The sequence below is a fragment of the Plectropomus leopardus genome, chromosome 23, assembly GCF_026936395.1.
Source record: "Plectropomus leopardus strain MGB_pleo_1.0 chromosome 23, ASM2693639v1, whole genome shotgun sequence".
Lineage (NCBI taxonomy): Eukaryota > Metazoa > Chordata > Actinopteri > Perciformes > Serranidae > Plectropomus > Plectropomus leopardus.
The window spans coordinates 22,968,936-22,984,070 of NC_142198.1; the positions used below are offsets into that span (position 1 = coordinate 22,968,936).

Consider the following 15,135-nt stretch of genomic DNA (forward strand, 5'->3'; position numbering starts at 1 on the left):
TGTGGTCTATCCATGTAAACCGTGAACGCATATTTATTTGAAATACTTACACCTGGCTTGACATAGTCTCACCTTCTCATCCTGGTTTGGCAAACGGTGCAATGGATAAATCCAGGAGTCACTGATGAGTCCAAGTCAAGCCTCGTTTTTTCTGTCATCCTGGATTTCTGAACTCTGATTTTGTGCAATAGCCCTCAGGTCTTCAGTGTGTCCTTATGCTGTGAGATTTTTTATTCTATCTTTCTAAAGAAGAACAAATCCAAAGAATAATGTGCCAAACTTTAAAATAAAAATCATCCTCTGTGTCAGATTAAAGGAGAGGATAAGGGGCCAGAGACACAGCTTGGAACAACCGAATTATGTACTAAAAACAAGATTCAATTGAATAAAACGATTTAAAAAATGGGATTAAAAGTGCCACAAAAAAGAGAAAATAAATGAACAATAAATGAATAAATAAGGGGTTCCTCTGGGCTTCCTGCGTCCTTCCCATTTTGAATATAGCGAGACATGCAACTGTTGAAAGAATTTTTTTTAAAAAAAATTAGATTTGCATCGAATAAATAATATATCAAAATTGTTTCGCCAAGGGGCACACCCGAATGCACACACACTGGACCTCCAAATTAAAAATGAGTGCATATATAACAACCATGAATCAAGAAAACACAAAATAAGTTCCAAAAGTATGCTTAAATACTTTTAAAGTGTAAGTGCTCTATGAAAGTAACAAAACATGCTTTAAAAAGTAGAAAAAATATATATTTAATATATTATATATTATATATATTATTGTGTAAAATATTTTAATATTAACAAAGTAGAGGTTGTTATTAAGTGTTTCCTATTAGTGTTTTACTCTTTAATGTGTAAGTTGCATTTTACTGCATACTAAAGAAATCGTGTATTTCATTGCAGTTTTGCATCTTTCATTGAGACATTTGTTGTGCTATCATACAGTGTGTCTTAAGAAATATTTTTAAGATAATGGACAATCCCTAGTAAAAGCTCTGCGGATGAGTAAACAAGTTGGTGCAAGTGCAGATTTTCCAGAGAAAAGCAAAAGGCTGCCAACTGTTGTTATTTCTGCCAGTCTCTCTCATGTGGTGCCAAAACCTTTCCCTCTGAGTCACACCTTTTCTATCATTGAGTAAACTGATTACCTCTGATTAAGTGACATATTTTATGGAAATACCAGGAAATATTTCATGAGTAACAACTGATATTTAACTGACAAACTGTACGAGTATCCCAATGGTGAATGCAATACATGCAGGAAGTCTTCATAAAACAAGCAAACTGGACATTCCTAACATTTCTATACAATCCTATCTGCTACTTTTTATAAATATATGCAACAATCATGCATACTTTATAAGCTTCTTAAAGTGACAAATTAATTGTTTGCCTCTCCCTTGTTAGCTCTTTGGTTGTTTCATCTAAGAAAATTAACAGAAGTCCATCCCCACTAAAGCCAGAAGAAAACAAAATCAGAATGATAAAAATAGCAACATTAAGTCAAAATGATGCGATTTTAACTCCTCGGTTGATATCAGGATAGAAAAATATATACTATGCTTTATGTACTTATTTTTCTGTTTTTGGAGTGCATTAAACAAAATGGAAATCCACTGCGAAGCACGAACAAAATACACATGTATTTGACTGCTTCATGTATAAGCACACACAAAAAGTTTAAAAAAATGAGTTCCATATTCCTCTCTTACTGATATTAGTGAAATAAATTTTAAAGTAAAGTAAATACTGGCGCATACTTGTTTCGGCGAGTACAGTTTTTCACTGTTTGCTTTGAGAAAAATCGAATGCCAGGACATGAGTGGGTGATGTGTTTGTGTCAGGCGTGGGAGATGGAGCAAAGATCAATCCACAGCCTCATATGGGGGTGCAGGGGTATGCTTTATTATGGGCCTCATAGTGGCTTTTGCTGGTTTAGTTTGTCACTGTTTGCTTTGAGAAAACATAAAATGCCAGGAAGTCGTTCAGTAACCGAGTTGAACTGGCAACTGTTTGTGTTGGGCGTTAGCAAAAACAGCAAAGATACACAAAGGAACATGGACAAACATCTGTGATCTGACGTGACCTGACTGATATTTCTTAGTAAGCGGCAGCTGATCAAAAACAGGTGAGCCCCCCAACTCCACCTCCGACCTTGTAAGGGCTTTGGTCTTAGGGTATGCTTTATGGACCAGCTGAAAAACAGGTTTGTCAAACTGAACCCTGAGGGTTTAAAAGAGCCAACGGCAACTTTAGAGAAACATTCAACAACAGATACACAGACAGAGGACAACAGAAATAAAGATGATGCGACTCGACTTACCTGCCTGCCTCAGTTTGGTTTGTGTGGCTTCGTCTCTGGTGAGTCTCACATCACAATGACAGTTTTTTACATTTATAACATTTTACAAACTAAAACACACAAACATTTCAAAATTTCTTTTTTTAAAAAATATATTTTTCTAATCGCTCAATGTGAGTTATAGGCTGGATTTTCGGTTATTAGACATGATAATAAAAGATTCTGTGCTTAATAAGCAGCTTGACAAGTTTGTTTGACCAGCTTAATTTTTGATGGTTTAGCTGGTCATATTGGTCACACTATCTGGTTTATTCATTGAAGTTCCTGTACAACTGAAACCAAACCAATTTCCTTGAGTCTGGAGAAATAACGGTATAAATCAGTTATGTCTGCTGTCTTTGGATGTGCACAAAGATAAGTGTACGCAGCTTGATAGGCTGGTCACACCAGCATGTCCGGCTGTTACCTTGTCTTGAAGTCAATGGAATTTCTGAATGTGGTTTTGGTTAGAAGTCTGATGAGGACAAGCTTTAGACAATTTCACATTTGGGTTTAGGACATAAAATAGGAAATTACAAACTCTGTTAACTCTGAACTTTTATTTGTCTTAAAAAAAAAAAGACAGTTGCTAACAAATGGCTAAACGAGACTACTCAACGTCAGCAAGCTTAACTGTGCCGAAGACGACTTCACAGCCTCGTCATGGTGGCAATGAGATCATACTGTAGTTCCTTTTAAGGCTGGCAATTATGTTTATGCTTCAAAAATCCTGAAAGTGGCGTTCATTTGTGAACATTATCTTCTTGAACAAAACATGCCAGTATCATGAATGTTTGGTTGCCACTGATTTTTTTCTGCAGTGATGCAAATCCAATGGAAAAATTGGCTAGGCTTTTTGACAAGGGAGCCAGAGGGATATTAGCTATTAGTTTGCATACAGGAAAACGTTATCACTAAGGCAGTCTATCATCACCTCTTTTTATTGCCGTCATTCACACAAAAAAACACATTACACCATCTTTTTTCAAGACCTGCACACTCAAGTTGAAGTTATTTTCCTGTCACAGTTGCAGATGGTGCAGTTGAACCCAGTGCCAGTAGAGGAAGACATCACTGAGGTCCCAGGTATACCTTCTACTCTCCATCTCTCAATTTTCTGCAATTTGACAAACAAATTTTAAAATCTGTACACAAATTAATATCAAAGCTACAGTAATCAGAGTAAGCAAAGTTTAACATCTTGAACTATATGGCCCTCAGTTTCAGATACAGCCACAGAGAGAGGAGCAGGTTCTCACCATCTCCTGAAAATGATACTAGGAGAAGAATAACACTTCTTCCTAACTGGACACAATGCAAAAGAGCAAAAAACAGCTTGTTTCAGTCTGTCCTAACCTGCTCCATGCATCAGTGAAAAGGCTCAAGGACCAGGCACACCAAACTGACTTTAAAGAATTTATAGAAAGCTGACTGTTGCATTGTCTCCCGTTGCCTGTGTTCAGACCAAAAAGTTGCTCATGAGCACAGCGCAAAGACTACAGTTGCTTTGGGATTACACAACCATGTCAAACTGGGTCACCAGGTCTATTTAAGTTGACTGTAAGCACTTTGTGCAAATGCAATTGGCCCATTTATCTAAGCGGAGTTCCTGTAACAGCCTGAGGGTTCTCGCTTGCCACCTCTGTGCAGAACCACCACTGAACTCTGACCAGTTGATAAAGGTTCACTGTTCACTTCAGCTGGTGTTGGTTTGCGGCATTACTTAAGTCTTATTAAAAAATCACCAAAAACATCTAACATCAACAAAGTTTAAACAGCTTTTGATAATTTCCTGTTGTTTTTTTTCCTGTGTTTTTCCTGTTGTGTTTCCAGTTGATATCAGTGTCAAACTGAACCTCAACTTTCCTGATAACCGCGTCCTGAAGAAAGATCTTTCTGAATGTCTGAATGACACAGACTACGATAAGCTGATGGACACTATTCAGAACGGCCTTCCACAACCAAATAAATCTTATGATGTTGTCATTGTTGGGGCTGGTATGGCTGGACTGTCAGCTGCCATGCTGCTGCAAGACGCGGGACACAAGGTACATGTAACAGGCTCAAATTCTATAAATGTTAATGTAAAAAACAATTTTCTGTGCTTTCAAAGAGTTTTTGGAGTTCGAACCGGCTAGTTTATCCACTAGGAAATGAGCTTCACGGTCCTACCCCCAATAATCACCTTAGTTTATGATCAATCGCAATAGCGCAGTAATATTTACTTTTTCCTATATGCAGTATGAGTTAATTATTAACTGAAATATTCAGCTGTTGTGAATATCAGTTTGTTAAATGGCCGTGGTTATCACTTCCATTTTAATGTCTTAGACGGCCCACTGCAACCACCAGTGGGCAGAGAGGTGCATAATCAAAGTTATGACATGGCTGCAGTTTCGTGAGGTTTCACCTTAACTTTGGTTCGATTTAGTCATCAAAACTACATGGAAAGGGCTAGGAAATGACCGCAGTTTGGTTTTATGGTTCTTTCCATGAAAAATGCAATGTTCCTCCAGTTGGATGGGATTTGAGTCCTGAGGTCGGATCATGTTTTCACCACAAATTTTGTAAGAGTTTGTTTGTAGCTGAACAGAGACCACTCAAACCTTCCCCCCAAAAAACTGCAGCAAGCGGGTGAATAATCCAGATTTCAATTCAACCAAAATAACTAAAAGGTGTGAAAACGTCCTAAATTTACCTTAGCCTTGTTTAGATCTGGAGCATATTTTCTTACATCAGGAAAATTTGTTCCGATAAGAAGTCAGCTATTGGTAATTTCTTTCGGTGGTCATAGTACGGGTAGTCTGAGTAGCAGTACTGATACTAGCAAGAATAGCTAGAATAGCAGCAGCCTTTTTATGCTGTGTCTGACTTAGCAATGCCATTTATGTTGTCATTGATACTTGTTCTCTTCTGTGCCCTGGGGGTCTTTGCAGCGGCCGTCTCTGCGTGTGCACGGTGAAGGGCAGAGAGGTCTGCTCTCTGCCTGGGGCTTTCAATGCAAACACATGGAAGAGTGTAGATGTGTATTCTCTAAACTTTAGCTTTTCCATGTCTGTACGTGGAAGGGCAGAAATGGGTGCTCTCTCTGCCTTAGGCTTTCCAAGCAAACACATTGAAGGGCAGAAAGGTGTGCTCTTTACGCTTGATGCGTAGTTACTATGAAGGGCTGAGAGGTCCCAGAACAGAGCCATACTGCCCTTAATATCATACTGCAAATGGAAATAAAGCTTATTTTGACTGAAGTGGTCCTGACTTAAGTAGTAGCACACACACTACCTTTGAAGCATGACATGACTGGACTGACTTGTATTAATCTGTTCTGACAAGGTAACCATATTAGAGGCAAGTGATCGTGTTGGCGGACGTATAGAGACCTATAGAAATCACGAGGAGGGCTGGTATGCTGAACTTGGAGCCATGAGGATTCCAAGTTTTCACCAGTGAGTTGGGTTTTTTTTCACTTGTGCATTTACATAATACCTTTGCATGCGACCCCTCACCCTCACAGGATGACATGATTGTGTAAAAGGGAAGCGTATGACACAGTGAGTGTCAGAGGGATCTGTCTTTATTTATCACCTCACACAATACAAAGACTACTCAGTCAGTACTTACTGTAACTCTGTCACCATCACCTCCTCTGTCAACAGCATCGTCCTTTGGATCGCTGACAAGCTGGGGGTCAAGCTCAATGACTTTGTCATGGATGACCCCAACACCTTTTACTTTGTTAATGGAGTGCTGGAGAACACAAGCACAGTGCAAAGTAACCCTGACATCCTCAATTACGATGTCTTGCCAACTGAGAAAGGGAAGTCAGCTGACGAACTGCTACAGGAAGCTTTGAAAGCGGTATGTAAGATGGCGGCAATGAAGAGTACATGAGGTCAAATGGCCTCGACTGAAAACAACAGACCTGCTGATACGGTCATTCTGAAACTACTAGAAAGTTCAAAAAAAATTTAGGCAAATAAAAAACAAACCAGTTGAGCAAATCATTCAGGTTACTTGCACGTTAATGCTATGTGCTTACCCATTACATTTAGTATGTTGGCATGTTATCATGCCTACAAAACATGATAACATGAAAGCATCAGGCAACAGCTAAAAAACTAAGATCTAAAATAATGTCAGATTTCATGATAATGACTTCAATACTTTGGACCAAAATGTTGGATTTAGTTGACACAGTGGCATTGCTGCTAAATGGTGGGAATTTAATTTTCTTCATGGGCACCAACCGCCAAGAGCTTTGACTGGTTTAATATGTGTGTGAGGGTTGGTCATACAGTTCAGTGAACATTTATTGTTCATTATAGACAAAACAAAGCTTAGTTTGTTTAATACTCATTAAACCACCATCAGCTCAGAGGTTGATGCCATAGATTTTATCCATGAAAGTGACCTTTTCTTTTTCTTTGTAGGTGAAAGTGGACGTGATGATGAAAGGCTGCCTGGCGCTGAGAAAATACGACCATTATTCTGTGCAGGTAAAACACAATGTGATGTCATGAGATGTTGTACAATGACAACAATTGTTTTGTTGTGAACTGTTAGCAACATTTTACAACATTTTATTATGTTGCATGTTGTAAATAGAATGTGCCGTTTTCAATTTTTTGCCATTAAAGTCAACTCATGGTGAACTTCAAATATAGAAACACCTTTGGTTAAGCTGAAGCTTGTATTTGAAAAACAGATTATCAATCTCAATGTTCCACCACAGTAAGTCCCCTTATGTTTCACATAAAGTAAAACAGATTGTAGATTGGTTTAAAAGAAGTAAAAAAAAAAAAAAAGTTTGAAAAGTTCCCATATGTTGCCCTTTACTTTCCAAATCAGCTTTTATGTTTTTATTAAATCAACATGTTATACACCCCCTATTCCAAAAAACCTGCCCAAAGTGTAAGATGTGAATAAAAACAGAATGCAATGACTGCAAGTCCTCTTTTGACTTGACTTCAGTTGAATATAGTACAAAGACATGATATTTAATGTTCACACTGATAAATGTTATAGTTTTTTTATAAATACACACTCATTCTGAATTTGATGCCTGCAGCACGTTACAAAAAGGGTGGGACAGGAGCATGTGTACCGCTGTGTTACATCGGTTTTTATTTAACAAGACTCAGTTAGTGTTTGGGAACTGAGGTCCCTAATTTTTTAAGTTTAAAAAGTGAAATTCCTTCCCATTCTTGCTTGATATACCACTTTTTTTTGCTGGTAACAAAGTGGATGGTCCTTTTCCTCTTTAGATGACACAACACCCATGATCTTCAACAATTTGAAATGTGGGCTCATCAAAGACCACAGCACACTTTTTTTGTGTCAGTCCATGTTAGATGAGCTCAGGTCCAGAGAAGTTGGTGGTGTTTATGGCTTTTGTCGATATCCGGCTTTTACTTTGCATGGCAAAGTCTGAACTTGCATTTGAAGACGCAGCGATGAACTGTGTTTACTGACGGTGCTTAGCCCATGTTGTAATATCCTTTATTCAGTCATGATGGTTTTTAATGCACTGTAGCCTCAGGCATTCAATGCTGGTTTTAAAGACTTGCTCCTTATATGCAGAGGTTTCTATGAATCTTTTGATGATATTATGTTTTATAGATGGTAAAATCCCTAAAGTCTTTACAATTATGTGTTTAGAAATGTTGTTCTTAAACTATTGAACTATTTGCTCACACTGTTTTTTCACAAAGTGACCGTACTCACCTGTGAACAGCAAATATTTGGAGGATGCTCCTTTCATGCCTAATCATGAAATCTGTTGTTGCCAATCAACTTTTTTACCAGCAAAATGTTTTTTGTGCACTCCACAGCTTTCCCATTCTACTGTTGCCCCCATCCCAACTTTGTTGAAATGTGTTGCAGGCATCAAATCAGAATGAGTATATATTTGCAAAAGACAATAACGTGTATGAGTTGAAACATTAAATACTTTGTCTTTACTATCCAAGCTAACATGGGCCAAGAGGCAAGGTACATCCTGGACGATAAGGTAGCTATCTCAAGTTTTTTGAGCATTTCGCAACTTTCTTAATTGCCTGTGTCCCAACTTTTTGGAATATGTTGACAGCATCAAATTCAGAATGAATGTCTATATCTGCCACTGTATCTGCATGAGAAGGAACTTTTTGTGTTATTTCACAGGATTATTTGGTAGAAGAAGGACATCTGAGTCCAGGAGCAGTGAGGATGATTGGAGACCTGCTCAATGAACAGAGCCTCATGTTCACAGCGCTGACTGAAATGATCTATGACCAGAGTGACATCAATGACGACATAAAGTGAGGCACTACATTAACTCTTATTACAATATTCAAATGAAAAAGTAATCCCGTGGGGATACAAATACATGACTGATGCTGGAAGGCTAGACCTAATCATTAACAACACCAGTGACTGCAGGTTCCCAATCTGCACCATCATCTATATATTTAACTGGACTTATCTTTACTAAAACACAGCATATGGACATATTCCAAATGTGCACCTCTCCATACAATAATGCATTCAATAAGAGCATCTATCTGTCTTTTTGTTTTTAAGGTACTCCGAAGTGACTGGTGGGTCAGACCTGCTCCCCAAAGCTTTTCTTAACGTCCTCAATGAAACCAAAATTCTCCGCAACTCCAAGGTCAAACGCATCAGTCAGTCAGATAACGGTGTAATTGTATCGTACCAGACAGGCCAACAATCTTCTTTAACTGACCTTTCCGCCAACTACGTCCTGGTAACGACCACAGCAAAAGCAGCACTTTACATGGACTTTGATCCACCTCTGTCAATCCCGAAGATGCAGGCACTGAGGTCAGTCCACTACGACAGCTCCACTAAAATCCTCCTCACCTTCAGTGAGAAGTTTTGGGAGAGGGACGGCATCCGAGGAGGAAAGAGCATCACCGACTGGTCGTCTCGTTTCATCTACTACCCCAGCCACAGTTTCCCAAACAATTCAAATATCGGCGTCCTGCTGGCTTCCTACACCTGGTCCGATGACTCCCTACTCTTTTTAGGAGCGAGCGATGAAGAGCTGAAAGAGCTGGCTCTGAGGGATTTGGCAAAGATCCACGGCGAGTACGTAAAGTCTCTCTGCACAGGCGTGGTGGTGAAGAAGTGGAGCGATGATCCTTACAGCTTCGGTGCCTTCGCTCTCTTCACCCCCTACCAACATTTAGAGTATACTAGGGAGCTCTTCAGAAGTGAAGGCAGGGTGTATTTTGCTGGTGAACACACAGCCTTCCCTCACGCCTGGATCGAGACGTCTATGAAATCTGCAATCAGAGCTGCTACTGCTATTAACAAGGGGTCAGATGCACATCATCATTTTCCTTGGTAAAACAATAAACCACAATAAATAGTTTCTATTTAGAAATCAAGTAAAGAGGAGCAGTCAGCAGTCTTTGCTCATACAAATTCACAATTTGTAATCTTGAATAGGTCAATTAACCTCTTGCTTTGAAATTTTAGGTGGACACAACTTTTAGAGGACACACCATCCATGATCTCCAACAGCAGTGTGAAATGTGGACTCGTCAGACCGCACTGTTGTTGGAGATCACGGACGTTGACTAATGAGGTCAGCTGTGTTTGTGAATGTTGTTGTTATCTGGCTCCCACTTTTCATGGTAGAGTCTGAACTTGATGGACTGTGTTTACTGACAATGCTTTTCCAAAACGTTCCTGCGCTCATGTAATAACAGCCTATTCTTAATATCTATGTATTAATCAATGTTGATTTCAGCTTTGACTCTTACATTCAGAGATTTCTCTGGTTTCTCAGAATCTTTTGATGATGTTATGGATTGCAGATGTAAAACCCCTAAAATGCTTTGTCATTATAAAATGACAAACATTGTTCTGAAACTGTCAGACTATTTGCCTACACAGATTTCTACAAAGTATGGTATAACACAATAAAGGGATAATTTGCAGATAAAATCTGTGTTCATTTATGACATGATGAATCTGTTTTTAAATTGCTGTCAGGTGCCTGGGCGCCGCTATTTGACGAGTGAGAACGGGCTGAACTTACTATCATGCCTAAAATCAAATTCAAGTTTTCCGCTGCGTTTGTGAATCCGGTGCATGTTTTCAATATCAAGGTGATTTAGCTTCAGTGGCAGCAGAGCAGTTTTCCTGCTCTGTTTAGAAACAGCAGTGGTAACACCAAACTGTTGGGAAGACTGAACCAGATTCCAGATGCCAGCATCAGACACTTTTCAGTGTGACTCTGCAGAACGTAGGAGCTCAGAGCAAAGCAAACAAAGACCCCTGAAAAAGAGAACCACAGCACTCCTGATATGGCTGCGATGGTTTTGAAAGCCCTCTGCTTTGATTGGTCAACCCGCTCCCTTTCCCCGCCCACCTCCCCAGGCCTTGGACGAATCAGAACACAGAGAACACAAAGGCTGCAGAAAGAGACGACAATTAAAGCGAACACCAGTGAGCACATATAAAGCACAAAGGGAATATTATCGAAGTACAGAACTATTACGACGCTCCACAGCGAACTCAGCAGCCAAACGCTTTGGATGCTGACATTTCGTATCTTGACCCTGCCCGACTGTCTCAGACCCATGTAGGTGACGGGGTGAACAACAGCCAGGTATCGCTCTACGCAGGTGAGGATGTGAAAGCACATCTGTCCGGGGAAAACCAAAGAAGACGCAAAAACACCCACTCTCATCACCTGGAAGTGACCATAGTAAAAGCTGCAATAGGTGACTACACACCCAAACACGAAAATCAGCTCAATAGCAGCCATGTGGAGGGTGAACATGTCCGAGTGGATGGTTGTTGCAAAGGACCCCTGTTGCCGCCATCTTTGGTGACCCAGGTAGAGGACAAGGATGGAGAGAGGGAGGAGAAGGAGGATCCTAGTGGCGTTGAAGGCGGTGGTGAGATGAAATCCAGCCGTGGAGCCGTCGCAGAAGAAATGCAAAGAGGAGGACGAGGAGTTGGCTGACAGATTGGTTTGCATGGTGTTGCTTTTATTGTGGAAAGAAAGAGAAGAGACAGATATTTCAATTGAGATAATGAGACATTCAGACCAAACACTGTTTATTAAATATCATTTCATTTTCTTTTATTGTTTCTTTTATTTTATCTTATTTCTTTGCAGTACATTTTAGGAGTAGCAGCAGATCACACTGTTTTTATTTGTTTTTATTTTTATTGTTTTTGGACAGCAAGAAACAGACAGTAAAATTTCCCCTACTGTTCAGTTTTTCAAAAAAATTAAGAACTTGCAATGTGTGAGAGACAAAGTATACGTGTAAAAGTTCATGCATGTGAGTCTCGGATAAATTTAAAAAATAGAACAGCAGTCACAATAGAACAAGATAATAAAGTCATTTATCCAGTATTTCTACAAAAGGTCTAAGCCCAGTCAACATGATGTAAGATAACATTTGGGAAAAATGACAAACATAAAAAACAGCTGCAACAAATCAAAGTTATGAGATCCTAACTCAAATGTTGACGTTTTTGAATGAAATTATTGGATAGATAGGAAGTTGGTTTACAGCCTCGTAATTGTGACAGAAAAAAAACAAATTTTAACAACTTATTTAAACAATCAATATGTGAGATGTTATGTTACATCTGGCAAACATCTGGCATCTTAGTAAACTTAATGTAAACAAAAAGGGATTAAGTTCATGTATTTTGGGGAATAAAGCCATATTAAATTTTGAAGACTGAAGATTGATTGAAGTTGGTCCAGTAAATATTGTTAGAGAGTTTATAGAGTTTTAGTCAAAACAGCATGGAAGTCTCTTATACATTCAAAACTTAAGTTTAAAAGAAAAAAAAAGTAACTATAAGTGATAATTTTGTAAAAAAACAAAAAACAAAGAGGCACTATTGAAAGACATGAAATCCATGAAAAAACAGGAATATAATAGAATAAGCAAAAAAAATAAAGTACTTACGAACACGCACCTTGTCAGTCGTTTCTGATCTTTCTCCTGCTTGTCCAAACTTGTTAACAGAGTCCAGGTGTCAAAGCGACAGCAGCGGGACTGCAAATAGTTTTTTGCATGTTGTCATAACAAATCATTAATTTCATGTCAGTTTGTGTTCAAAAATTGCGGCAGGCAAATTTTCCTTTCACATTGCTCTTCCACAGAGCGGTGGGAGTTCAGGGGCAGCTGCTGATGAGCATCACTGGTAGTAATCTGGTGTCTTCCTCGAGGGCATTTCAGTAGCACTGAAATTGAAATAGCTTAATTAGTTCGATTTTTGGCGGTCGTGTTAAAATCAGTAAAAAAGGAAGGTTTGAGTATTTGAATCACTTGTGATGTTAACATATTTCCTTTCATTTATTTTTTCACTAAATCACATTTGACAGTCAAATGACCTACAAATGAAGGCTGGTGTTTATTCAAATTAAATGCCATTATGCCTGGAAGCCTTTTTTCCATTTTTTTATTTTCTTTAACATTTAAGGACTGTTTGATGCAATTTATGAGCTTTTCATTCTTCATTTTTTTTTTTTTATTTTTTTTTTTTGGTGTGTAAAAGATCGTGTATTGGGTTAGGGTTAGTGTAATCAGTGAGTTTCCAGCTCAGCTCCTACAATAAGTCTAAAATACACAGTGGAAACTAAATAGTTACATTCAGACTGTTCAGGTCCAAAAATGCTCCATTGAAACCCATTCAAACTGACATTTTTGATCCCACAGCCATCAGAGCAGAAAAACAGGACTTGTATTATTTCTGGGTGTCATTCTGGGCTTTTGACTCTGAATTTGTCAGTTTGACTATTTTCCAACTGATGAGGTCATTTTGACCATATTTGGCATATGGAGGAAATACATGCTATTTCCACTAGGTGACCTGTCACAGTCAATGTAGCTGCTGATCACTGACATATCCGATGCTGTAATCATCCAAAAAACAAGAATCTACTTAGCGTGTAGTATACCAAAAAAAAATTTTTTTTGCCTTTTTTTCCATCTAAAACCATTGTGGAATCTTGACCAAAAACCTGGTATTAAAAGGGTTAAATTCTAAAAATTAATCAATATTTGATATTCAAGATTAGGACTGACATTGGTTTAAAAAAAACTCAAAGTAGAAAATCACATTGATGTTAGAATATTTATAATATTATAATATTTTTTAAAGCTTGATTCTGAAAGCGCATTTTGTGTAATATTAAAGCGGGCCCTAAAGGTTAAGATATCCTCACACAACCTAACACAGAAATACTGGAAAATTTATCCACATTTTAAATATGAATTGGTTTTATTTGTAGATTGTGTTTTTTGTTTTCTTAGCACTTAAATCTTTAGCTCTCACCAGTCGTTGGAGGCGCACTTGTGACAGCCAGTTACTCATATAGAATATCAAATCATCAGTAAAAATAAAAAAAATTCTAGAAATACATGTATTACTACCTTTACCAATACCTATACCAAATTTTAACACAGCAAAACGTTCTGTCAGACAGTGCTACAAACTGACGCCACCCAATGGCGTATCATACCGCCATGAAAGCTGGAATTCGGCGTCAGTATTTTACGCTGAAATCACAAACAAAGCGTTTGATGACTTTGGAATAAGAATAGGCTCGGTGTGTGCAGGTGTAATTTGGTGAATGTGGAGAAAATTCTGCTTGTTGATATGAACAAATCTGGCAAGCCCAAAAGTCACTGATGCAAACACAAATGTACAGCAGCGTATGAGATCAGAAATTTCACAAAACCAAGTCGCAACAAATGGCTGCCATTTAGGAATCAATGCTTTATTTCAGCGCTGAGTGTATGTGAATATTAAAGAGACAGTCCATAACAGTGAACAGACATGACAGTAAATACACAGAGAGAGAATTAGCAGGCAAGTGACACTGTAAGAAACTGATGAGAGTTTAAGAGATGTGTTTCAAAACACGACACATCCATTTGAGAAAAGAAACTAATCTGATGTACTTATGGTGCAAACAATGACACACGTGTATTTGCAATGACTAACATAGTATTTTGGTTGTGCTGGTTGAGAATTTTTTTTCCAATTGTGAACATTTTCCCTCAAATGGATGTGCAGTCCACAAATGAGCAATATGTTTTATCACCTATCTCTGACTTAAGTTTGCAAATCATTTCAAATCAAGATAAGAAGGCAATTCCATCATGTCAGTGTTGAACATTCATTTGTATTAGACATTAAGGCTAAATCTCCAGCAAATAAGAAAAAGGCTGATTACTTCAAGAAAAACAACCTGATTCTGTTAAAATGATCAATAGTGCCAAAATTTTCTCTCAGTTCACAATTAATGAGCAGAATTGGAGATTTAGTGGCACCTTTGAGCGCTTAAACAAAGTCAGATTATGTACTTTTAACTGACAGTCGGCACAGTCGTGGAAATGACATGAACGCTTCTTTGGGAGAACCTTCATTTTATCTATTATTTTTATGGATCATACACTTATCACACTGTTTTTGTCTGACATAAATTTAAAAGTGATGAGTAACATCAGCATTGAAACCGATGTGTACAAAACGCCAATTTGTATTAAGTTAACTTAGAACTGGTTGCACCCTTTTTAGGAAATAAAAAAAAACAACTCCTTATTGGTTTATAAGCTTGGACGTTGTACTCGTAGCTAACTTATCAGCTTTGTTCTAAATATCCATTGGTTTCAATCAGAACGCTAACAACTTGTTTTTGCGAACTGGCTAGCTTCAGCTTTTTTCCCCCACAACATGATGACTTTCATGGACCAAAAACAAATAAATAAATAAAATAAAGTAAAACTTCAAAT

The 15,135-nt window shown here is 38.2% G+C and overlaps 2 protein-coding genes across 2 annotated transcripts; one reads left to right on the forward strand and one right to left on the reverse strand.

Annotated features, from left to right (window-relative positions):
- Nucleotides 1–2,252: 2,252 nt before the first annotated feature.
- LOC121962509 (L-amino-acid oxidase-like) lies at nucleotides 2,253–10,306 on the forward strand. The gene is made up of 8 exons (XM_088073435.1): nucleotides 2,253–2,376; nucleotides 3,385–3,442; nucleotides 4,190–4,404; nucleotides 5,687–5,799; nucleotides 6,010–6,211; nucleotides 6,784–6,849; nucleotides 8,516–8,652; nucleotides 8,915–10,306. Exons 1-8 carry the CDS (start codon nucleotides 2,320–2,322, stop codon nucleotides 9,702–9,704), a joined length of 1,638 nt encoding a protein of 545 aa, XP_087929561.1. The 5' UTR covers nucleotides 2,253–2,319; the 3' UTR covers nucleotides 9,705–10,306.
- Nucleotides 10,307–10,333: 27 nt separating this feature from the next.
- Nucleotides 10,334–12,242, reverse strand: LOC148185779 (uncharacterized). Its single transcript, XM_088073520.1, has one exon. The coding sequence runs from the start codon at nucleotides 11,346–11,348 to the stop codon at nucleotides 10,482–10,484; it is 867 nt and encodes a 288-aa protein (XP_087929646.1). The 5' UTR covers nucleotides 11,349–12,242; the 3' UTR covers nucleotides 10,334–10,481.
- Between the last annotated feature and the right edge of the window lie 2,893 nt (nucleotides 12,243–15,135).

Coding starts and splice junctions, on each gene's coding strand:
- LOC148185779 (XM_088073520.1), bottom strand. CDS start 11,348: ATGCAAACCAATCTGTCAGCCAACTCCTCGTCCTCCTCTTTGCATTTC.
- LOC121962509 (XM_088073435.1), top strand. CDS start 2,320: ATGATGCGACTCGACTTACCTGCCTGCCTCAGTTTGGTTTGTGTGGCT. Junction 2,377..3,384: donor TTTGTGTGGCTTCGTCTCTG/GTGAGTCTCACA, acceptor TTCCTGTCACAG/TTGCAGATGGTGCAGTTGAA. Junction 5,800..6,009: donor AGGATTCCAAGTTTTCACCA/GTGAGTTGGGTT, acceptor CTCTGTCAACAG/CATCGTCCTTTGGATCGCTG.